We start from the raw sequence: 23,849 nt of genomic DNA on the forward strand, positions 1-23,849 counted from the left end.
AGGGAGTGGGGCACGTGACCGTTGTTGCCCAACGCGCGTGCGTTCTTTTGCCCACCCTGCGTCAGACAATCTGCGACTTGTGGAGGCGGAGGGGCTCAACATCCGGGTCTGAGTGTCGCTTTTTTCTGTGCTGCCGGCGTCGCCGGGCTGGGGGCGGAGTCAGCTGCGGGCAGCAGAAGCAGACTGTGGCCCGACCTTGGTGACGCGCGCGGCACGTGATCGAGCCGGGTGGCAGCGGAGGCAGCGACAGCGGGTCAGGATGTCGGGCAAGGACCGGATCGAGATTTTCCCCTCGCGGATGTGAGTGACGCGCGTGGGCGGCCGCCGGCACCGCGCTCCCCTCCTGCCCCTCACCCGGGGGCGCTGGCGCAGTGACCCGGGACGTGCCGCCCCCGGGGAGCTGCCCGGGCTGTGAACCCACCTGGGGTGGGGTGGCTGCAGATTTCGGGGGTCTTTGTCTGGGGCGGGGGCTGCAGCGCCCGTCATGTGGCTCGTCCCCACTTCTTTGCTTGCAGGTTCCCAGGGCAGAAGGGGCCATTAGGCTGACCTTGTGTGTCCGCAGGCCCAGGACTTCCCCCATGGCAGTTCCTGTGTGACCTAACTCGTATCTTTTAGAAAGCATCGAGTCTTGATTACAGCTGACTCGGGTACGACAGGCAGCTGGAAACGGAGGTCCTTGTATTTGTTAGGAAACATGCACAGTGAGGTGGAGGTTTGTGACATCCACTACAGCTTGTAATGTCTGACTTGGTTGATGGGCCACTTTCTTCATATTGAGTAAAACCTCAGCCTTGCTGAGCTGTGCCTGGATCTGGTAAGGGGCTGGCTTATTCTAGAACTTGCTGCTCACGAGTACTTGTGCTAAAGGTTTTGAACTGAGATTCTTCCAACTTCAATGGATGACAAATTCTGTTCCTTTACGCCAGAACTTGCAAGCGTCTAACACATTTCAGTAGATTTAAGTGAACACACTTATTCTTAAATACATCAGATGGAGCACCCAGTAGAATGCAGTAGCTGTCTGTGCATCTGCTGTTCCTCAGTCACCCTAGATTTCCATGAAATCTACTCCATCTTTTGTCCACATTGTCAGTAGCAGTCCCTCCAAACTCTGAGCATCTTTCATTGCATTTTTAATCTTTTTAAGAAATCTTTCAACTGAGTATCCTTGATGAATTTATAAGTAAACGTGGTGCTGTTTTGTACTGCTACATTAGTCTCCTACAAAACTCTATAGGTGAAGACCAGAATTATATCGGGAGTCAAAAAATGATCTGGGATACAACACTAAGTAGTGGGTGTTCATGTCTTTGAATGACAGAAGCTGGGACAGGATGGATCACTGATAATTGCCTGTTCCATTCATTACTTCCAAAGCATTTGTCACTAGTCACTATCAAATGATAAAATAATGTGATAGATAGATCGATTGATATGGATCTGACCCACTGTAAATAATCTTTTGTACATATAATTTAAAAGTTGCCATTTCAGGAGATTAACATATGGCCAGTGCAACTGTGGCTGTAGTACTCCCCTGCTCTAACAGAGACAGTTTGCAGTGTCACAATTCACTTAAATTTCCTTACCTTATAGCCAGATATCTAAGTAGATTACTTTTTAGTGGTGTTTTTGAGTGGTACAAATTCCACTGAATACTACACACATAAAGGGGGGATCCCTAGAGCCAGCAGTTTTATGGATGTAAAAAGTTTGGGCCACATTAAGATAGCTTCCATTTTATTCCCTTTTAATCACTTTGAAATATAAAATCTTTAAAATTAAAGAAAAAACAGTTAATCACATTACTGGGTTGCTCTAGATGGTCTCTGCATGCCTTTTTCTGATAAATACACAATAAAAATGTAGATCATGTAAGTAGGTCACAATTTAAGGTTCCTCATCTTGCAAGTGCACTAAATTTTGTATTTGAGGAATTGGGAGAGAATGGGCATGAAGCCTGGGTTGTGAAATTAGATCAGGTCTTCCTTGAGAAAACATCTCAGGATTGAGACTAATAAGGACAATCAAGACTCTTCAGAAAGTCAGTGGTCACACAATTGGAAAGTGAGGGCAGGCCTATGCCTTGAGTGCTTTGCCGTTACAGGTATGCCAAATAAGCTGTTCTAGGCTAATGTTTTTAGTTTTGCCAGTATGACTGTATCTTTACTAAGGACTCTTGTCAGCACAGTTATGTCCATCACAAATCACAGCTCATCAGAGATTGGAGTGTTTTAATTTTTCATACTTAAAACTGATAAAGACTGGGATGGGGGCCAGGAAAAGAAAGTGGTGGCTCTGCTTTTGCTTGCAGGAGGGTGGTTTTATGTAAATTGGAAAATGAGACCTGTGTTGGGGGCAAATTCTGAGTCGGGTATATGATTCTTACTGGAATGAAGGGATGCCATGCGTGAACTGAAATGGACTTTTGTTTTAATTTCATATAGAAATTGTATCACAGTTATCAGAATTACTTCAAGTAGAGTGTTTAGGATTGGCAGCTAACTGATAAGAGAACGGAAGAAGTCAGCTAAATAGAGTATAATCCCTGTTCCCCATAATTTTCCAGGTGCTGACAGCAAATGATTTGTCATGTAGTCAGATGTCTTTGACAAAGCACGGAACATGGCCATCATCACAGCAGAACATAAATCTTGTATCTGCTCAGAAACTGTTCATATTTCCAGGGTAGGGGCAGTCAAACTTGGCTGTGAGCAGGAGAGGGGTTATTTCTAGTCTTGTATGCAGTTTTGCTGATGGCTGCTGCTGTTCACTTTGATATGTAGTTGGGTCCCAGTGCACAATATTCCATCTTGATCTACCCTGCAGCTACACCTCCTTATTGAAGTTGAGGATAGTTGTGTACTGTATCTGATCCCCAAAGGTTCATTGACCATCTATCTTCTTTTTCTATTACCCATCATTGCTGACAAACAGATCACTAAATGTTCCCCAAATATAGATGCAGGTATTCTCCAGGTTTGGACTAGGTGTGTATCTCTAACTTATTTTGAGAAGGTTGTGACCAATTTTACACTAGGAATATTTGGATTAAAATTGTTTGTTTTTGTTTTTTCTTCTGAAGTTCCATTATGCAAAGTGAAACATGACTGATTCCCACAGGCGAAAAGCAGAACACAAGATCTTCCCATGTAGTATCCTGGGTACAAATTACTCTGCTTTCCCGTAGCATTAGCTTGTACTTTCCATTTAGGAATCTGGCTTTTCTGCTGACTTAAGAGAATCTAAATCCTCTGATTCAGTTTACACTGATGTGAAAAAGGGATAACACTATCTTCAGAGTAGAACTCTCTTTAAAAGGCACTTCTGACATTCTTAATCAAATAAGTGTGCAGTATTAATATCCAAACCTGAGGAATAACTGAAGTTTTTAATTTTGAAGAATAGCGGTTCTATTCCAGATCTTCTTAAAGGACACTTACCTGCTTAAGATCAAAAAGGCATCCTGTGTGAGAAAAGATTTCATATTTACATGGCTGAGTCTGAACTATGAAACTCCGTTATGTAAATTCAGAACTATAGTTGCTTGACATGCAGATAATGTAGTAGGTTATCTGCCTTGTCTGGTTGCTGCTATTGAATTGTTCTCTTCGGTTTGTTCTCTACATTGTAGAAGCTTGTTAATATCCCCAAGTGATGATGGATCTTCCCCTGACTTCTATAGGGAGCCTATTTTGTAGGCTATTTTTTTTCCACTTAGGTGAGCCTTTTGTGCTTTTTTACAGTTGTCTAGAATAATATTTCATCCTGGAAATTACTAGCTTAGATTGAGAGCTCCCCAAACAAGTAACAGGTGACTTGACTGGGGGGGGCCAACGGAGAAGTAAACTCAAAGGCAACTTCTGTTAATCAAAACCCTACATCTGATTTGTCTTGTCCTCAGTTGAATAGAATTTTTCACTCCCATCTTTTTGTTAGTGAGGTAACTTGTTGCATAAATCTTGTATACATCAGAGATGCCTGGTGAAGGCTTTTGTTCAAGCTGTCCATGGCTTTTTCTTGATGGTAAACAGGACTGTGTTTAATGCATACATTAAGTCTGTTAAATCTGGCTTGGACTAGAAAATGAGCCAGGTTTTGGTAGTTATATCTTGTAACAAGCCAGCTAGTGCATGAAACTGAAATCTCAGAATGGTTTTGTAATTCCAGGCATTCAGTTCTTAAAAACAGGCTTCATTTTAATTCTCTGACTTACAGTCTTCTAAGAATGTTTAGTCATTTTAGTGAGAGTTGAGTTCTTGTCTGTTTAGCAATTTATACGGCTTCTCTCGGCTGCGGTATGTCAGTGTCTCACAGACATTAATGAATTTATTGCTCCAACATGCATATGAGGTAAAGTGTTGTTAGTTCCTATTTTATTGACATGCAGGTGAGGTGAAGGGAGATTAAGGCCACATACTCACTACCTCTATTGTTGGGAAAACTTTTTTTTGCTCAGGAGTGTGAGGAGAAAAAAAAACACACTGCCCAGAGTAGTGGTGTGCCCAGCACTGTGTTGGCTGGAGAGCTTCTCTCCACAACAAAGCTACTGCTGGTCAGTGAGGGTGGCTTAATTATTTTGATGAGAGAGCTGCCTACCATCAGCATAGAGCTACCCTCACTGAGCAGCAGGAGCCACCTGCCTGAGCCACCTGGCTGGGGCCAGCTGCCCACCTGCGAGCCCGGGCCGCCGGGGCCAGCTGCCCGCCTACCCGCTCACTGCTGGGTCCAGGCGCCTGCCCGCCCTCCAGGGCCAGCCACCTGAGCCCCCCGCTTCAGGGGCCAACTGCCTGCCTGATACCACTGAGTCCTGTAAGCTGGACACCTGAGCCCTGAGAGTCCTGCAAACTGGCCACCCAAGCTCCTCCCTTCCCCCAAAGCCAGGCACCTCCAGTCCCCCATCTAACCCCATTGTCCTTCTCCCCCGCCCCCCCCCAACAACCCACACTCACTCACCCTTGTAGGAGGCAGCTAATTCCACGTGGGTCTTCGCTGGCTGCCTGCTTTTTATAGCAGCTGTTCTGGGTCACCCATGTAAAAAGGCAGGAGCTGAAGTAGAGGCTGGATTTTTCTTTGGGTTGGGGGAAAGATGGGGAGGGCTGGGTCACCTTGTGCCGCCCCCCCCCCCCCCCGCGCGGAAGCTATGAGCTACATGAATGGCCTTCCACCAGCGCAGCTGTTCCAGTGCAGCTGTACTACTGTAAAGTCTCAGGATGTTAAAATGGTAAAATGATAGTGCTTATTATGTTCAACCAAGGGCTTGACCCAGGGTTGGACACAGCTGGTCACCACTGGAGTTCACTGGCAAGGGCCTGTTAACTGGTTAGGCCCTGGTAAGATCTCTAGTGTAGACATACCTTGGAGACATAGTCAGGCTAACGCAGGAAGTCTGTGGGCTTGCCTTCACTGCAGAGTTAACTCAAGTTATAGCTCATGTTGACTCCAAGCATGTATGTTATGTACGCTACAGCCAAGTTAGTGCAGTGTGTTGCCTCCTAACCCAACCATTCTGAGTAACGCAGGTGTTTTCATGGAGGGGCCCCTGTCACTTTAGTGAGGCTAACTCAAGAGGTGTGGATTCTGTGGTGGAGACATAGCATATGGCAGTGATGGGAAGGAAACCTGTGACCTTCATTTCAGTTCTCAAGACTTCCACAGGACTGAATTAAATAATCAATGCAGAGAGTCCAGAGGGTACTATTTGCAAACTAGGATCACTTCCAGCTGTCTCAGAAATCTCCCTTGGGGTTTCTGGGGTTAGGGAATGACCCCACTTTCTGGGCAATGTTTATTCTCTTCCACAGGGAAGAGCCAGGTGCTTTTGTCCCCTACACCTCCAGCCCCCGCAAAAAAAAAAAAAAAAAAGGTACTTGACACTTTAGAAAAGCTAGTTCCCAGTGGTTTCAGTAGTTGCCTTTTTGTGGTGGTTGTGGCTTTTGCAGCACTTAAGAAACCAGAATATTAGAAATTAGAACAAATCTACTCAGGATGACAGTGGGCAAGTCTTGGCTCCTATTAAATGGCTATAATGACGTTGGTTGTCAAAGAATTTTTGGTTGCTTACTGTTTATCTTTCTATGATGGCATGCTGAGAAGTGATTTGAATAACCATGCCCTTATACAGCACTTGTCAGCCTGTTGGGATGTTCAGCTTTACAAATGCTCCCCCTATAATCTCTGCCTATGAGACAAGTAAATATAATTCCCGTTTTTACAAATGGGAAAACAAACCACGTGGAGGGACTTCTCGTGGTCAGGGAGACCAAAATGAAGAACTTGTCTTCATTTATTTGCCAATGTCTCTGTCATTGGCCGTGATTTTACTTTCTTCAGATCCCTCTGCGTGACAGAAAAAAAAATCTGTATCTCTTTCCCTGTTTCATAGGGCTCAGACCATCATGAAAGCTCGTTTGAAAGGGGCCCAGACGGGTCGCAATCTCTTAAAGAAAAAATCTGATGCTCTGACTCTTCGATTCCGACAGATACTAAAGAAGATCATTGAGGTAGATGAATTTGGTTTTTCTGTATGTTTGCCAAGCTCTGTTAGGAAATAATCTATTTTCTGTAAACCATACATTTCCATAATGCAGCCAGTGAGACTGCTTTCTCATAAGTTACAATTTGGTGAAGTTTTGCAGGTAACCTGCAATCTGTAAATAGCACTGGAGTGATTTTAATTCCTAGCTGAAGAAGCTGCACAATGGGCCTAGGACTCTAGTTAAGAATTTAACCCCCTCCTTTCCAATTCCCCAGTCAGCCATAAACCCTGCTTCCTTTCGTACCCAGAGCTCCCTCCAGGTCTTCCTGAATTTTAGGAAACTGGCTAGTCCTGACAGTGTTCAGTGTCAAGAGACTGACTTTAGCCTGCTTCCTTCATGCTGTGTGGGTTGGGGAAAATGCTATGGATCAGTATCATCTGCATGGTTAAAAACTGTTAAGTAGGGACAGCAAGCTCTTTCCACCTGTAGTTTAGCATTTTTCTGTAAAGGTACAATGTTAATGTGGCTGTATGTGCAGTTTGCCGCAGTAGGATAAAACCCAAGATTTAGCCGTGGTAAAGTGAAATAATGTTGAACATGGATTGTGTTTATCAACTGTTATAACTGAACTGTCTCCAGCATTGTATTTGCTACAGCTGCTGCTGACACTCACAATTAGCCATGTTTCCATTGTATGATGTAGATCAGGGGTCAGCAACCTGTGGGTCTTTAGGGAGTCATTTGTAGCTCCGGATGGTGCCACAGCCAACTCCACTGTGGTGTGCTGCTGCCGCTGCTGAAAGAGTAGAACTAAATTTAATTGGTTTAATGGCCAATAGGTGGGATCTGTAGGGCTGAGGCAGCAGAGCCTGGGAATTTGGGGGTGGGGAAGGGGACGCGGCATGGAGGATTGATGCAAACATTGCTCCTTCCTGCTTAAGAGCCTATCTCCAGGCGCAGTGTTTTCCTTTGTCCTCATTTGCTCTCCCATCCAGGGGAGAAAGTAACTTAAACTTTGTAACTGGTATGTATCATTATGCACTGTTCTTAAATAGGGGTTACAAAAAGTGTGGTTTGACGTTATTTATTAAGGAGAATCTTACATTTATGTGCATTGTGGCTCTTGAAGTATTGAAAAAATGGCTTTTCTCGCTAGTTTGGTTGTAGACCCTTGGTGTAGACAAAGCCTCAGAAGTGTTGCACCAGGTTTCCTACAGACTCAGTAAGGCAACAGTGCGTTGGTTTATACTCAGATTTTTGGCACTGATAGATTTTCATAACTGTATGGGCTAAAAATGTTTAAATCTTGTTTGCACTGAGAAGACTTGGGAAAAATAGATTTCCCAGTAGTTCAGCTAAACCACTGAACGAAGCTGTTGGAGCCCTCTTCTGCTGTGCCCGTTTTTATGGCCATGTTAAATTCTGGGATTCTCTCTCTATGCTGATAGGGTGGCCTTATAGAGGCATATGTCCATGAGCAGTCTTAGATTAGATATCTATCTTAAATATATAAAAAAATCAGTTTCCATATTAGTGTTTTGTGCTGCTTTTTTAGAGGGTGTGACCTGCAGTGGGGAAAATTTAGGACACAGGATTCTTCTTAATTTGTCTTAGGTACAGCTTGCAACAATTAATTTTCCACCCAGAGGTGACTGCATTTCAGCTTAGATGGTGATTTTAAGTTGTAACTTGGTTGCTGGTTTCTTTACAGACTAAGATGTTAATGGGTGAGGTGATGAGAGAAGCTGCTTTCTCCCTTGCTGAGGCAAAGTTCACGGCTGGAGATTTCAGGTGAGTGTCACTGATTTGTACTGTGCTGCTGCATGGAGAATCCCCAGGTTTCCTGTCCCAGGAGGAGAGGACAGCCAGCAGGCTGTTGGTTCCTATTTTAGGAGCAGAATAGGTGCTGTGAAAGGCAGCCTCACGGTAACTTGGGTACTGTCAAACGACGATGGGAGTAGAAGGTAGGTAAAGGAGAGGAACAGTTTGTGTTGGGGAAGTAATACATTTGGAAGTCAAATACATCAGCTGAGAGAAGCAGTTTTCAGCTCAGTGTAAGTGTGAATCCTCAGGTAAGCCAGGGGCTGCTTCTGTTTTGTGAAAATTTAAAGTGTAGAGATATGGGAAGGCCTGACAAAAGGCTGAACTAGTTTTTCTTTTTCCTTTCGCTCTTTATTGCTGAGTTGTAGAAGCAGATTCTCCTCTTAAGTTGTTTGATTACCTTCTCTTCGTACTCCCAGGGAGATTTACCATGCTGATAACATGAGGTACTATGCTGATGACAGTCTAAGATAACTCTTTCCTCTTCTGTAGGAGTGTCACTCTCCGTAAGGTTAATGTGATGATGCATACATGTCAAAGAACCTTATTAGGACAACATAAAGAGAAATCATATTCATATAGAGGGGATCTTTGCTTCCTTTTGCATCACTTACTTTTATAGGAATGAATTTTAAGTCCAGATTGAAGATATTATAGATTTAAAAATATCTGTGATTACATATATACACGGAACAGGAATTTGCTCTGTAATCTCCTATATGAACATGGTACCTATGTCACGTCAGGTTGTGATTTTTAGAAGACTTTGCAAAGCCATGCAGAACTAAGTATAGTCACTGAAGGCTGGAAGGACATCTGCACTGCTTGGAAGAATCATAGGGAACTGCTGTTGATTTAGTAGGTAAACATCTGCTCTAAATCACTGCCAATGCCCAGGCATGGTGACAAGTATGTTGTGCTGCAGAGGCATTGGCTTATATTTTGGACAAGGTGTAAAACAAATGGCCTGATTTCCTTTGCTCCTTTTGGAGATCCTGTGGTATTTACTTGTAAAGGTGTTGGTCATAGGCCCTACAGATTCTGATTTGGATAATTCTAGCCTGCTTCTCTGAAGTCTTTGTGTAGTTTCATTTGGATGCCGTACTCGTTGCTCCTGGCCTGCCTGTTGTAATAGTAAGTGTAAGTAGCAATGATGTTCTCTCTCTGCATTTTAATTCAGAAGTTGATTAAAGTCATTCCTTGTATGTGGCCTGTAATTCACTGTAGGATGCGAGAGGATGGGGTGCTGTGGAAACATAAGCCATTAATAGGATTAGAATTGGGGGCAGAGTTATTCCTTTCCTTGCAGAATCCACATGTGTTAATTTCTCTTGTCCCTGTCAGGCACAGTCAAACAAAACCCAATTTAATGCTGGAATATGAGCCCAGATTTCAGGTTTTATTGGGCTCTCTTGCAAGTTAGAGCCATAATCTTACTCGAATATTTTTGTGTGGTTTTCTGCCACGTACACTTGTTTGCAGACATTGGTTTTAGGCTGGAAAGTGCCTTGATGGGCTAGATTGCAATGTGCATTCTCGATACTGAGCCTCCTTATGTTTATGAACAGGTGCAGTTTCTGCACTTAGTTTCATGGCTCTTGTGTTAGCTCTGGATTTCTGTGTGAAGGCTTGCTTCATGGAACTGCTGATGTGGGTGAGTGGATCTCCAGAAAACTCAGTGCCAGAGCTGGAGATGTATTCCATGAATCCTTAAAGCATTCTGAGCGTTGCTCACCCCTTGCAAACAATGATGAATTAATGATTTGATTTTACCCAATTAAGGTGCACTTTCTTCTTTTCAGTACCACTGTGATCCAGAATGTGAACAAAGCTCAAGTCAAGATCAGAGCTAAGAGAGACAACGTAGCAGGTGACTATCTCCCCACCTCATTAAAGTTACAAGTATGTCATTGACCCATTTATGTTTCCTGAAAAATACACATTGGTTGCTAAACAGTGTCTCTCTTCTTCTGCATTTTTTCCCTCCTCACCTGCTTTTATTGCTAAGGATACTTGCATGTGAAATAAGAACTTTCTAGGCAACAGATTCTTCTGGTCTCCCTATTGTAACAATTAGAGATTTTGCAGTGAGGGAAATGAGGCAGACAGCCTCTGATTAAGTCATTTAGTCCACTTTTGCAGGGCCAGGTATGTTTTTTCTATTGCAACCTACTTAAGTTTGTCCTGTTCTGTTTTAATGTCCCAAGTAATGGGGCTTTCACTGCTTCCCTCAAGACAACTACACCATGTTCTTGTAGATATCACTAAGTGAAAGCATTTTAATATAGGCAGCTCTTTATGTTTTGTTTCATTTCATCCCATTATACAACCCAGACCACACTGAACAGTTCCTTTCAAATATATTCCCTCAGACATCACTTAACTCCACAACACAAGTTATGTAGAATATCTTGATGTTTCTTCTGATTGGCTTCTCAAGACATTTTAGGCTTGCTTCTGTCTTTTATGCTTTCTGTAACTTATGAACATAATTTGCCCATAAGTTAAGGAAGTATGGGTTGTATACATGGACTGTAAGATGGATAGAAAGCTGCCTTGATGGACGGGCCCAACAGATAGCGGTCAATGGCTCAATGTCTGGTTGGCAGTCGGTTTCAAGTGGAGTGCCCCAAGGTTCAGTTCTAGGATGAGTACTGTTCAACATCTTTATTAGTGACTGGGATGAGGGGATGGATTGCACCCTCAGCAAATTTGCAGATGATACTAAACTAGGGGGTTAGATAAATACATTGAAAGGTAGGGATAGAGTCCAGAGTAACCTAGGCAAATTGGAGGATTGGGTCAAAAGAAATTTGAGGTTCAACAAGGAGAAATGCAAAGTCCTGCCCTTGGGATGGAAGAATCCCAAGTATTGTTACAGGCTGGGGACTGACTGGCTAAGTAGCAGTGCATCAGAAAAGGACTTGGGGCTGACAAGCTGGATATGAGTTAACAGTGTGCCCTTGTAGCCAAAAAAGGCTAATGGCATATTGGGGTGCACTAGGAGAAGCATTTCCTGCAGGTCTAGAGAAGTTATTATTCCCCTCTACTTGCCACTGCTGCGGCCATATCTGGAGTATTGTCTCCAGTTCTGCCCCCGCTCCCCCCAGTATAGAAAGAATGTATGCATGTTGGACAGGGTTTAGTGGAGAACAACGAGAATGATTAAGAGGCTGGAGCACATGACCTATGAGGAGATGTTGAGTGATTTGGGCTTATTTAGTTTGCAGAAGAGAAGACTGAGCGGCAATTTGAGAGCAGCCTTCAGCTTTCTGAAAGAGAGAGAGTTCTCAAAGGTGACAGATTGCAGAAAAAATAGCAATGGTCTGAAGTTACAGAGGGAGAGGTGTAGATTGGATATTGGGAAGAACTATTTCACCAGGAGGGTGGGGAAGCACTGGAATGTGTTACCAAGAGAGGTGGTGAGAATCTCCATCCCTACAGGTTTTTAAGTTCTAGCTTGGCATGGTCCTGGCTGGTATAATTTAGATGGGGTTGATCCTGTGTTAGGCAGGGTCCTGGACTAGATGACCTCCTGAGGTCCTTTCCAGCCCTGAAATTCTATGTTTCTATGAACATACGCTTAGTTTCAGATTGGGTGTGTGAAGGACTTATCACCAAATTGTTTTGTTAGCATGCTTCTGTGTATGACACTTAAAATCTTAACAATCTTAATGGCATAAAGCAACAAAAACATAAGAACAGCCATACTGGGTTAGTCGAATTGTCTGTGTAGTCCAGTATTCTCTTATCTGACTGGTGCCCAGGCCAGGTGTTTCAGAGGGAGTTGAAAGAACAGGGCAATTTCAAATGAGCCGATCCATTCTCTGTTGTCCAATCCCAACTTCTGGCATTTGGCGGCTGAGGGACACCCAGAGTATGGGACTGTCTCTGACTAGCTTGTCTATTAGATTCACTGATAGCTTTCTTCCATAAATCTATCTAATTCTTTTTGGATTGATGTATTACTTTTGGCCTTCAGAACTTCCCACGGCATTGAGCTTCGTGTGTTGACTGGGTAAAGAAGTACTTTTTTTTTTTTTTTTGAAACCTGTTCATTGAGTGGCCCCTGGTTCTTATGGGAAAGAGTAAATAACACTTCCCTAATCATGAATTTTTATTTATCATCCCCAAGTCTCCTTAATCATCACTGGTTGCAGAGCATCCTCCAGTTTACACTGCATGTGCACCCCCACTCCACCCCAAGCCCCCTTCCTGTTTCTTCCTGCTCCACCTCCTCACTCTCCATTGCACTTCCTTGGAGCAATATGATCTGGGGGCTAGTGGGGTGGGGACTTGTGCTGTCAGCAGGGGAGCAGCAGGCAGTAGAGCAATCCAACCCCAGCCTGCTTTGAGCCAGCTCCCAGTTGTATTGCGTTGGGGAGCAGAGCAGCTGGGGTCATGTGGCTCTGTTTCCCACCACCGTGGTGAAATGGATCAACGCATCTGGCAGTCAGTGGAGCAGACTGCCGCCACCAGTGGTGAGTGTGGGGAGTGGGCCTGATCCCTGCTGCAGGAGATTTGCATGGCCATTTCGAAGTTTTGGCCAAGTGTGGCCACAGCCTTAGACTCTAAAAATAGTGATGCCAGAAAATTCCATACAAGATGCTAACGTAATCACTTATCTACATAGAAAGATTGCCACTCAGGGTCAGGAAGCAAAGTGGAATGCTCAGCACAAACTTAAAACGTGGCTCCTTTTGTCAGCCTACTAACCAAATCATGCCAAATTGAATCTACATGCCTGACTTTCTAATGTGACTTCTAGGAATAATCTTTTTAAGACACATTTCACAGTGGTGTGCTGTGGACACTGCTTACCATAATCTCACTGTTGCGTTCACCTGTTTCATTTATATTTGTATTGTCACATCTTTGGGTCACTAATCATTTTATGTTCAGTGCCTAGCACATGAAGCACAGGCACATCTGGGACCTCTGGAAGCGATTGTAAGGCAGATAATAAATTGTATTATAACCCCAAATTCTTGCATTTAAATGTTTTGTCTACTTAGAACTACTTGATTTCAGACTGAAGTGTATGTTTGTGTCTCAGTGAGATCTAAAAATAAGACATGTTTGAAGTTTCTTTTTTTAGCCATTTGAGTTGTCTTTGCTTGCAGTTTCTGACTGGAATGTAGGAAACAGACTTGTTTTCTTCCCTATGCAAGTAACTAAGCTGTGTTGGTTTGAACTTTAAACAAAAATTGATTTCTAGCTGTGGGAGCACAGGGAGCTTCAACTCCCAAAGAATTAGGTAGGAGCATTTATGGGAAAAGAAAGAGGCTAGAATTAAAGTTGAAATTACAAAGGCAGAACATGTTATAGTTAATGTTAACAGTAAGATTGCAGTCTAAGTACCAAATAAACCATTCAGTGATCCTTATGCAAACTCTTGTGTGCCTCGAACAGGTGTAACCCTACCAGTGTTTGAGCATTACCAAGAAGGAGGGGACAGTAAGTACAAAAATAATGTTTTGTGTCTGCTGATGCTTGTGAAAAATACCAGGGTATCCTGGAAACCTTTCAGAAGTAAAATGTTGATGGCACAAGAACCGATCATGCAAGCTCTCTCTCTGTTATGCTGCCAATGCAGACCCAAGCTGTGTAGCCTGGGTCATCACTACACTTTTGATCGGTGTGCTGAAATTAAAGGTCGCCCCGATGCACAGACACCTGTCTGTGAGCAGCCAGAGGGGAGTGACAGACTTTATAGACCGCTGAACAGCCACACAACAATAATGGTCAATAACCACTAATGTTTTAAAGATCAGAATAGTGGACAGAGGGATGAAGAGTTCAGCATTCTGTTAGCAATCCCATAACCATCTCTGTACTTGTAGTGCTTTGTCAAGAGGTTTCATTCTTGCTAATGCCTCTCCCATTTGATGGGCTGTTTCAGGTTATGAGCTGACTGGCTTAGCTAGAGGTGGGGAGCAGCTGGCAAAACTGAAGAGGAACTATGCCAAAGCGGTGGAGCTGCTTGTAGAACTGGCCTCGCTCCAGGTAGGTGGGGAAAGATGATGAGCTAAACGGCTTCTGGTTTCTCTCAGCTGTTGAATGGACAGTCTGGGTGGCTAAGGGTGGACCTTAGCTCCATGATCACTGAGCAGTATGTGGAGCCCCAAGTGCTGCAGCATTTCTGCACTTCTGTGACTTCCCCCCTGCCACCCTGTCTGTCTCCTCTCATCCAGGTCTTCAGTTTCTTTTCCTTTTCTACCTTGCGTCTCCCATACCTCCTGCTGCCAGGCACAGACACTAAATGCATGTTAACCTCTTCTGTGGATTCTCTTGGTCCTCTCCAGCGTCTGTTCAGAAATATAGCTACGCAAAGGCCTTTTTGTGGCAACTTTTCTCACTGCTGTTTTGAACTCTTAAGATGCCTGGCTAGTACAACCCCCTTCTGTGTGTTACTGGCAGGGTTCCCGCTAACTTATGTCCATGTGTGGAATAACTTTTGCTGTGTGCAGCAGACTTGGGGTAAAGGGGTTGGAGTGCAGGGCTGGGGCAGAGGGTTGGGGTGTTGGGTGTGAACTTTGGGGTTGGGCCAGGGATGAGGGACTCAGGATGTAGGCTGCCCCAGCGGGAGAGGATTACCCCCAGCTCCCTCTCCGCCACTGTTGCTTGGGGGGGAAGAGCAGGGCTAGGCTGAATGAGGGCCAGGAAAAGGTGTATCTGTCCCTCCAGCGAGGCGCAGCTCTGGGGTGGGGGTGGGCAGAGGTGGTATTCTGTGTGGCAGACCTGAGCCTAGGCAGCTGCACAGCCAGGCAGTTTAGCAGGATCTTAGGTTATTGGCATGTGTAACACTAGAATGGTTACAGCAAGTCAGCGGCATATGAGCCAGATGTTCATGAGGCTGTACCTGTTTGCACCACAGTGGGGCAGAATTTAGCCTGTAAAGCAAACTTGCTTGTCTCCCTGAAGCTGCCTATGCTTGCTGGATGGGAAAAATACTGACTCTCATTTGATGTGTATTATTTAATCTCACTTTGTCATAGACTTCATTTGTGACACTGGATGAAGCCATTAAGATAACGAACCGGCGTGTGAATGCCATTGAACACGGTGAGTGATTTTGGAGCCCTTCCACTAAGAGACACGTAAGTGATTTTGAGCCTCTTTAGGAGACAGAGCAGTGTAGCGTCCTGGCAACTGTCACTCTTTGTTGGATGGCTTTGGTGTTGGAGGCATTTCTGTGTGTAGTAGGAAGAGGGCCTGCAGCATAAGCTGATGTATCACAGGCAAGAGTTGCTTTGACAATACTCAGTATGTGGAGAATAGGCCAGGAAACGTACTGTAAATAAAGGCAGAGTGGATTGTACGTGGGCTGCAAATTTTGTGAGGACTAGATGAGAAGCAGCTGTACTATTCGTCATAGCATAGAGTGTTTGCACAGGTACCTGTCAAGTCATACGGTGCCGACCCTCCCCTTGTTTTCAGACATTATATTCCACTGAGATGTGCAGGTGTTACCTTTCAGGCTTTTTTCCACGTAAGCAACTGACTGCATTGTCATAGGGATGTTAAGAGATTTTCAGTGGGGGGAATGGGAGGTAGTCAGGCACAGATCCTCGAGCAGCAGTTCCCAGCCTTTTCCAGATGGGGACCCATTTTGACAATTCAGGACGACTTGGTGACCCAAGGCAATTCAAAAACAGGGTGGGGAGAGAGCAGAGCCGTAACTAGCTCATTTTGTGCCCCCTCATGTTTATATATATTCATAAGTCATTTCATGGAAAAAGGGAAATATATTAATAAAATAACATTACATTTATATAGTTTATACATTACATTTATCTATAGTTAATCAGAGTTGTGGTGGTGGAAAGACACTTATCCCCAAACTGCTCCCCGTGACTTAAACCCCACCATCAGGGGCTGGAGAGGGTCTAGGGGAGTCACACTCAGGGGCTAAGAGTCACTCAGGAGCTGGAGGGGGCTAAGGGAGGTACAGGGACCCCCATGGCTGGAAGCTGGCTGGGGCGGAGAGCTCCCAGTACAGGGGAGTCCCTGTCCCTGCGGCTGGAAGCTGGCTGGGGTGAGGAGCCCCGGCCGGCAGTGTTAGCTGCGGGACCTCTAGCTGGGTGCAGGGAGGGAACCTCCAACCCCACACTTGGAAGCTGGCTGGGACAGAGCCCTGGCTGGCAGCACCACTTGTGAGAACTCCAGCTGAGGCCAGGGTAGGGGGGCCCCCTGACCCTGAACCCTGCTGAGGGCTGGGGGGACCCCACCTCCTGCGGAGGCTGGAAGCCAGGGAGCTGAGCCCTCACTTCCACCCTTGGACCCAGGCCCTCACCTTACCTGAACGCTGCTCCTCAGGAATGCAGTTCTCTGCCCTGAAGCTGAAATAATTCAATTCAATTGATTGGCTTAATTGCCTGACAGCTGTTAATCCAAGTAAGAAGTTGAGAACCACTTCAGGAGTAGTAACAGAGAGGGAGCCGTGCTGGTCTACACACTATCAAAACAAAAAGCAGTCAAGTAGCACTTTAAAGACTAGCAAAATAGTTTATTAGGTGATGAGCTTTGGTGGGACAGACCCACTTCTTCAGACCGTAGCCAGACCAGAACAGACTCAATATTTAAGGCACAGAGAACCAAAAATAGTAATCAAGGAGGACAAATCAGAACAAAATAATCAAGGTGAGTAAATCGGAGAGTGGAGGAGTTGGGCGGGGGGGCGGGGAGGTCAAGAATTCAGGAGTGTGAATGGTTCTTGAGAGCCACCTGCAGAGCCGCCCAGCCCAGCTGATGACCCTTTTCAAATGTAATGGCAACTCATAGGTTAGGAGACTCTCCGAGAGAGCGAGAGAGAGCGAGAGAGAGAGACCGACCCACCCACCCACCCACCCACCCTTCTTGGCCACCCACTGAGAATTCAGAGTCTGGCATTCAAGCCAGTGTGGTGTGGGTTACTCTGAATGAAAAAGCAGTCCAGTAGCACTTTAAAGACTAATAAAATAATTTATTAGGTGGTGAGCTTTCATGGGATAGACCCACTTCTTCAAAGCTCACCATCTAATATATTATTTTGTTAGTCTTTAAAGTGCTACTGGACTGCTTTTTTGTTTTGATAGTGTATAGACTAATACGACTTTCTCTCTGTTGCTTTTCACTCTAAATGAAACACTGCAGCTCCTGCTGTCTCAATATGGGAGGTGTTTAAACTCCCTCAGACAAACAGCTCACTGGGCTGACTTAGAATATATGTAATCTCCCCTCACCGCGCAGGCTGTTTGCATGATTAACATGATAGTGCTTGTTTGTATTGTAGTGATTATTCCCAGGATTGAGCGCACGCTGTCCTACATCATCACAGAGCTGGATGAGAGAGAGCGGGAGGAGTTCTACAGGTAAGTGATCTTAAGGGGGGAAGGACCTTCTGGTCATCTCCCCTATCCCTTTCTTCTCACCAGTCTATCCTGTGAAGAAACACAGAAGTGGTGGTGGTGTTGAGTTGAAATGGGCACTAGGCTGAACTACTGACATTCTGCTTTTAGAAGCTCTCCAGTGCTGTGCAAGCACATATCCTTCAAGCAGAGGAAGCATCAGTGGCTATGCTGTGTTGTCCTTGACACCCCGTGCCCAGGGAGTGGAGGAACCCTGCACACTGAATGTCCTGCTTTAATGCCCTGTTGTGCAGATTTGCTTCCCCTCTCCTCTGAGATTCCATGGGAGGTTGTTGCTCTGGGCCATCTTTCTTGACAGGAGAACTGATGGAACCACTAAAATCAAACCTTAAGGAAAATGAGGCAATTCTTTTTTTATTTATATGGAGATACACATCTCATAGAATTTGGAAGGGACCTTGGGAGGTCATCGAGTCCTATCCCCTACTCTCTTGGCAGGGCCAACCATCATCCCATTTTTTCCTTTCTTTCTCCGATCTGTTTGCCCAAGATGCCTAAATAGCCTCAACTCTCAACCCTGGGTTTAGCAGGCCAATGCTCAAACCACTGAGCTATCCCTCCCTTGCCTCCATCTGGCAGAAGGGAAGCAGTTGGGGGGGTACAATTGCTTCAAAAGACAGAGTTGTGAAGACTTTAAACAATGTTTCCTAACATTGTTCCTTGAACAGAATTCCTGGGTGGAGCGTAAGGGATGGAGGTTGGAAGCCGAAAGATTTTGCTGCGGGTGGGGACAGCACTGAAAGTTCTCCCCCAACCCTGGAAACCATAGGGGCCCACCACGGGCTGGATTAAAGATCTGGAGGAGTGGATCTTGCCTATCCCCATTTACTTTCATTACTTGAAAGCTTAATTCTACTTCCGAATGGTTTTTTTTTTTTGCCTGCCTTGTGCTTGCTCTTTCCTCAGTTCTATTCTTGTGCACCTTTATTCTTTCCTTGCGCTGACTCCTTCCACCCATGAATCCCAACAGATGTCTGGGATAGATTCTGTCCAGTCACTGGGTTCAGAGGTGGTTCTTTACTATCCCTACAAGCTGGGAGAGGAGCAGTTAACTGTGGGATAGAGGGTAGCAGGTCATCAGGGTGAACAGTTCCTTGCACAGAGGGCCTCTCAGTCAGAATCTAGATTCAAATTGAGCAGAGAAAATTGAACACTAATAAGCTATTCAGTCCATTAACTGCTGTTACTCCATCACACTGCCAACCAAAGGGTAGTCGTTGGGGAGCCAAACTCATTAAACTGTATGTCATGTGTAGTCCTGGGCTTTGTACCTGGGATGGAAATTGTCTGTTTGAGGCAGCCCAGCTGATGTCAAGAATCTGACATTTGAGAAGAAGTTAAAGAACCTCATCTTTCTTGCTACAGCAAAGGAGCTAGAATCCTCACATCTCCCAAAATTCAACTTGTAGCCTTAAAAGTTGGAGGGTAGTTGAAGCCAAGTGCCTGGTTCAGATATACAGTTCAAGCTAAGAATAAAAAAGCCAGAGTTAAATTGCATGCAGGTGGAACTAGTTCGTTCCAGAGTAACATGCCTATATTGTATGCAGCTGAAGGAGGAAGTGAGGGATCTTCTTCAGACAAGACAGTGCTAGTAGTTGTTTACAGGTCAGCATTTTGAAGCAGAGAGCATCTTGCCGATTTGATCACATCATCTGTCATTCCTGTGGGCTCTCCAGGAGACTGACAGAAAAGTCGAATTGTTGGGGCACACCTTAATTTTTTAGAAAGAGGCACTATCAATGCAGGCATTACTCACCCTACTCTTTCACTGCAGGTTAAAGAAGATCCAGGAGAAGAAAAAAATATTGAAAGAGAAGAATGAGAAAGAGCGGGAGTTACGGAGAGCTGCTGGGGGAGAACAGGAACCTGCTAATCTCCTAGCAGAAGAGAAGGATGAAGACCTCCTCTTTGAGTAGCTCTGTTGCAGGGGGAGATCCAGACACCAGGGTGTTAACTCATGTAATTTTGGACATGCTTTCTGGATATTTATTATGTGGCTCTTCAGTTGGTGTATTAACCTGTGAGCTCCATTGATTGTTTTTTCCCCTAACATGAGAACTTCTGCAGTCTTTCTGCTGAGATGCGGAAGTGAGACTAGTCTGAGCTCTTTGGTGTAAGGGCGAGGTTCTTTCTACTGCCACGCTACCATCAGCTGTTCAATTTTTAAGGATGTATTTGAAAGCTAAAGCAATCACACCTTTTCTTTCTCCTTTAACACAGTGGAAAATACTTGGGGGTGGGGGGGATGAGCAATTTAAATTACATGCATGTTAACTGGTAAGCATTTGAAAGTACTGTTACAATTAATATGTAATTAATATGTAAACTGGATTATTCAGGCTAGCCTTGTTGCAGAAATACACACACCTGTTACTACTGGACTGAAAGACATAATTTTGTGTAAGTGGGAGAAAATTCACTTGTCTACTGTATAATAGTAAAATTTTCAATGTATCCAACAAAGTTTTGCGCAGTAGGCTATGAAGTCACCACTTCCCAGGGTCATGAAAGTGTGGCAGCTTTGCTTATATGTTCTAGCCAAATGTACCTTTAGTTCTGAACTGGAGGGGAACATTTAGAGTGCAGCGTCCATTCCCATTTCACTTTTGCTTTTCTCCTGAGGTGACCACAAAGAGGGTCACAACTGTTTTTCTAGAGACCACAGAAAAGCTTGAGATATAGTATTTGCCAATCTTTGTTGCATTAAGTGCAGACACAAGACAGAAGGAATGTATCCCTATTACTCTTCGGCTCTTGAGGGGTCAAACACTGCAGCACAGTATGTATTCCAAACTTAAATAAGGTTGCGTCCATGCACAAAGTACATGAGACTAGCTGTACTCCTGTAAACTACCTCAAGTCCCCTGTGAAGCTGCTCTTGGGCTTCAGTGCCCACAAGCTCTGTCTCATTTTGCATGCATGCCCCTGAGCGAGGCCCAAAGCAGTTCAGGGACTAGTGTTTATTTGAAGGGTAAGGGGGTACTTAGTGCTTTTCTTAAAAAATTACAGGAATGGAACTTGTACTTGAACAGGAGTGCTTACCAGCACACTCAAAGTGATAGCAGAAAGACAACTTGAAACATAGTTACATCAGAAAGTGTAGTGCTTTATTTTGTCTAAAGTATCTTACATTTTTTACATAGTGTGCAGTTTGAGGTCTCAAAATACAGAGTGCAGCTACAGAAGTACAAGTGGGGGCCAACCACAGCTTATAGTAAAGGTCTTAGTTTTCAAGTCCCCATCTTGTTACACAATGCTAGAACCTGTCAATGTTTTTATTTGTCAGATGTTAAAACTAATTTGTCTGGATTGGCAAAAGCGTAGCTCCTTTCCCCTTTTAGCTTACTATTAAGCAGGTGCCAATGCCTAGTGTTTTCTTTCAAGTTTGTTTCATCCATTTAGCCTTGGGTGGGGGAGGGGGGGTCTGAGCAGACACTTCATGACAAACTAGACAGTGCTTTTGTTCTTACTCCATGTTCAAAGTCAAACTCAAGTGGGGGGGTGGGGCACAGCTATTGTGCTCACACATATCATTTTGGAGAGCCTGGTCTGGCCCTCAGTGCTGCTGCAGCATATATCCATGTAACTATACAAAGGCCATAGTGACTCCTGGGAGCTGCATCTACCATCATATCACTTCCACCAAGGGAGTTGTGACATACCATAACATACTCCTACTTTAAAGAGGATACAAGCCACACATCTCACAACCTCCTACAAACCTACTGCATTGCAAAGCCTGTTCAAGTCCTCAGCCAGCTTAGTAAATGCAAGGAGAGGGTGAGAGAAAAGGTGGTGAGATTTACCAGCATTCACCCACTATAACATGACTGATCAGGGTTCAGTAATAAGCTTGAATGAAATTGTGACCTTTAAAGATTGCACTTTAACTTTTTGAGACCGTTTAAGACCCAAGACATAAGCAAATGGGGCAGAATTGATGGCTAATGCTGTAGCAACCCCATCACCTGACTTATGTAGCTATTACATCAAGCTAACCAATTAAAAGCACTGCAGTGTACTATTAAGCCTAATACTTCTGCAATACTTGACGTATGGGAGCTAATTTAGTAACACGCTAGCTCTTAGCCCAAACATGGTATGTAGTTTGTTTCAGTGGCTCCAACACCCATGTTACTGGAGGCATGTTAGTGACTGCACCTTATGAGTCTTCTCAGACAGCCTGTTTAACCAAGAAACTATGTAACTTGGCTCTAAAAACCTTACTGAACATCACGACTTCTCTCCACAGACAACCAACGTGCTATGGCTCTTCTAGACTATCTGCAGACCAAAACCATACTGTATTTCACTCTGCAATATAGGAATGTTAATCAAAAGTGATTTTTAAACAACCTTTTTCACAGTCTACCAGTATCTGTGTGGCCTAAAGCTATGGCCATTCAACTATGGATACAAAGACAGCAAGTTTTTGCCTGCATCTGTTTATTAAAATTCTGTGCAGAATTTACACACAAAACAAGACAGTGAAAAACTAATTCTTGCTACACATTGACATACCTCCAGTGTTTAACTATGGGCACAAGGAAACTGTGGTTAAACAAGAAAAGCCTTCACATTTAAGGTTGCTCATACTGCCCCCAAAACAAAAAACGCTAAAAGGTCATATTTGTTTTCAATGCTCGGAATAGCCCTTCTATGGATTTGCAGGACTTTTGGGCTAGTTCCTCCAGGACATGCTGTATTTATGGCAGAACATGCTAGGATAGACACCTTGCAGCATGTGTGTCCATTTTCTTAAGTTTGTATGTCAGATGCCAGTGTTTACTACCCACTTTTACTGCAATATTGGAGCAAATGCAGGACAATAATTTGTGGGCAATTCACTACTGGTTTATTTTCAGTAGTTACATTCAGCAGTTTTAATTCCAGTTAATTACCTGTATAACTATCCATAAGACATACCATGGCCAACTATAAAAATAAAAAGACATGCACCACAAGTGCCCATTCAGTCAGCATCCTTTATGTTATAAACAAAGAAAGTTTATCAGGAAGGTTTTTTTGTTGTTTTTTTTTCTTAATCAGTATGTTTTAAAAGAATGTATTTTTATTAATAAAAATATAACCTCTGCCTTCTAAACATCTCTACAAATCTGCAGGGAGCAACAGCTCCCAAAACAACCAATACACTTGAAAGAAAAAAAAATTCATAAAAATATATCTAAAAGATCATGACATATTCTTCTTTCATTGGACCTTAGTAAGATTAATGTGCAGTTACATTTGATTTACAATGTTTGACTACATGGACGCAAAGGGCTGAAATATTTACATTATACACATTTTCCAAATTACAGTGTGCACAGAAAGTGGAATGTAAGTAATTAAAAAAAATTCAAGCCTAACCAGGCAGCTCCAGCCCAAAGCAGCACCTTTATTTCTGTGTATTTTTAAAAAGGGAGAATTTCTGATAAGTCTTACTGTCCTGTGTAGATTTTTAATCTGCTCAATGTTTTTGTAAAAGGTATACTCACAGTCTACTGCCATGTCCCACAGATTAAGTTAAGTGTTAAATAATATAACTGTATGACAACATGAACTGTATATATACACACACACACATTTAAAATCTTTAAAGAAAGGTGATTCCAGGTAGAAAAGGTAAAATTGTGTAAAGCAGCTGTTAGAAAAGCTATTTAAAGTGTTAAAAATTGTTCTGGCTTGTTCAGAGCTTCCATTTCTAGTCCCAAGATGAAAAGAAAACCTTTAATCAGTGTATCATTCTGTTTGTAAACTGCCCAATGGATTTTCTGCACTAATACACCAACTATCAAGGGATACATCCACAGGTCTAGAGCTCATACTGCCATCTAATTTGAGGCTATATTGATTCACGTGCAATCTCCCTTTGACAGACTGCTGGATAAAAGTCTGCTTGTCCCTTAGAATGGTTTTTTCATCGTAACCAGGTGGATGGCACCCACTGAGGTTCCGTGTCAAGTTTGTTTATTAAACGAAGTAGTTCCTGATATGCCTTATCAAGATCAGAATTCACAATTGCTGTATCAAAGTAGTGGCCATTGTTCTGTTCCATCTCCCTGGTCTTCTCTATGATTTCTCTTAGTTCTTCTGGCTGTAACGAAAACATGGATCAATTAAGTTATGTGGTATATAG

At 43.8% G+C, this 23,849-nt stretch overlaps 2 protein-coding genes across 3 annotated transcripts in view; one reads left to right on the top strand and one right to left on the bottom strand.

Moving 5' to 3' along the window:
* The first annotated feature begins 122 nt into the window (after positions 1–122).
* ATP6V1D (ATPase H+ transporting V1 subunit D) lies at positions 123–21,085 on the top strand. Its single transcript, XM_074997227.1, has 9 exons — positions 123–300; positions 6,386–6,503; positions 8,191–8,270; positions 10,103–10,170; positions 13,713–13,757; positions 14,203–14,306; positions 15,299–15,365; positions 17,575–17,653; positions 19,485–21,085. Exons 1-9 carry the CDS (start codon positions 260–262, stop codon positions 19,624–19,626), a joined length of 744 nt encoding a protein of 247 aa, XP_074853328.1. The 5' UTR covers positions 123–259; the 3' UTR covers positions 19,627–21,085.
* Positions 21,086–23,616: 2,531 nt separating this feature from the next.
* Positions 23,617–23,849, bottom strand: part of PALS1 (protein associated with LIN7 1, MAGUK p55 family member) — a 136,684-nt gene continuing 136,451 nt past the window's right edge. For both annotated transcript variants that reach the window (XM_074997224.1, XM_074997223.1), the window contains one exon: positions 23,617–23,807. In XM_074997224.1, the coding sequence (XP_074853325.1) occupies positions 23,631–23,807 (177 nt within the window). In that variant the 3' untranslated portion in view covers positions 23,617–23,630. The remainder of the gene's footprint in view (positions 23,808–23,849) is intronic.

The sequence above is a fragment of the Carettochelys insculpta genome, chromosome 6, assembly GCF_033958435.1.
Source record: "Carettochelys insculpta isolate YL-2023 chromosome 6, ASM3395843v1, whole genome shotgun sequence".
In the NCBI taxonomy this organism is placed as follows: domain Eukaryota; kingdom Metazoa; phylum Chordata; order Testudines; family Carettochelyidae; genus Carettochelys; species Carettochelys insculpta.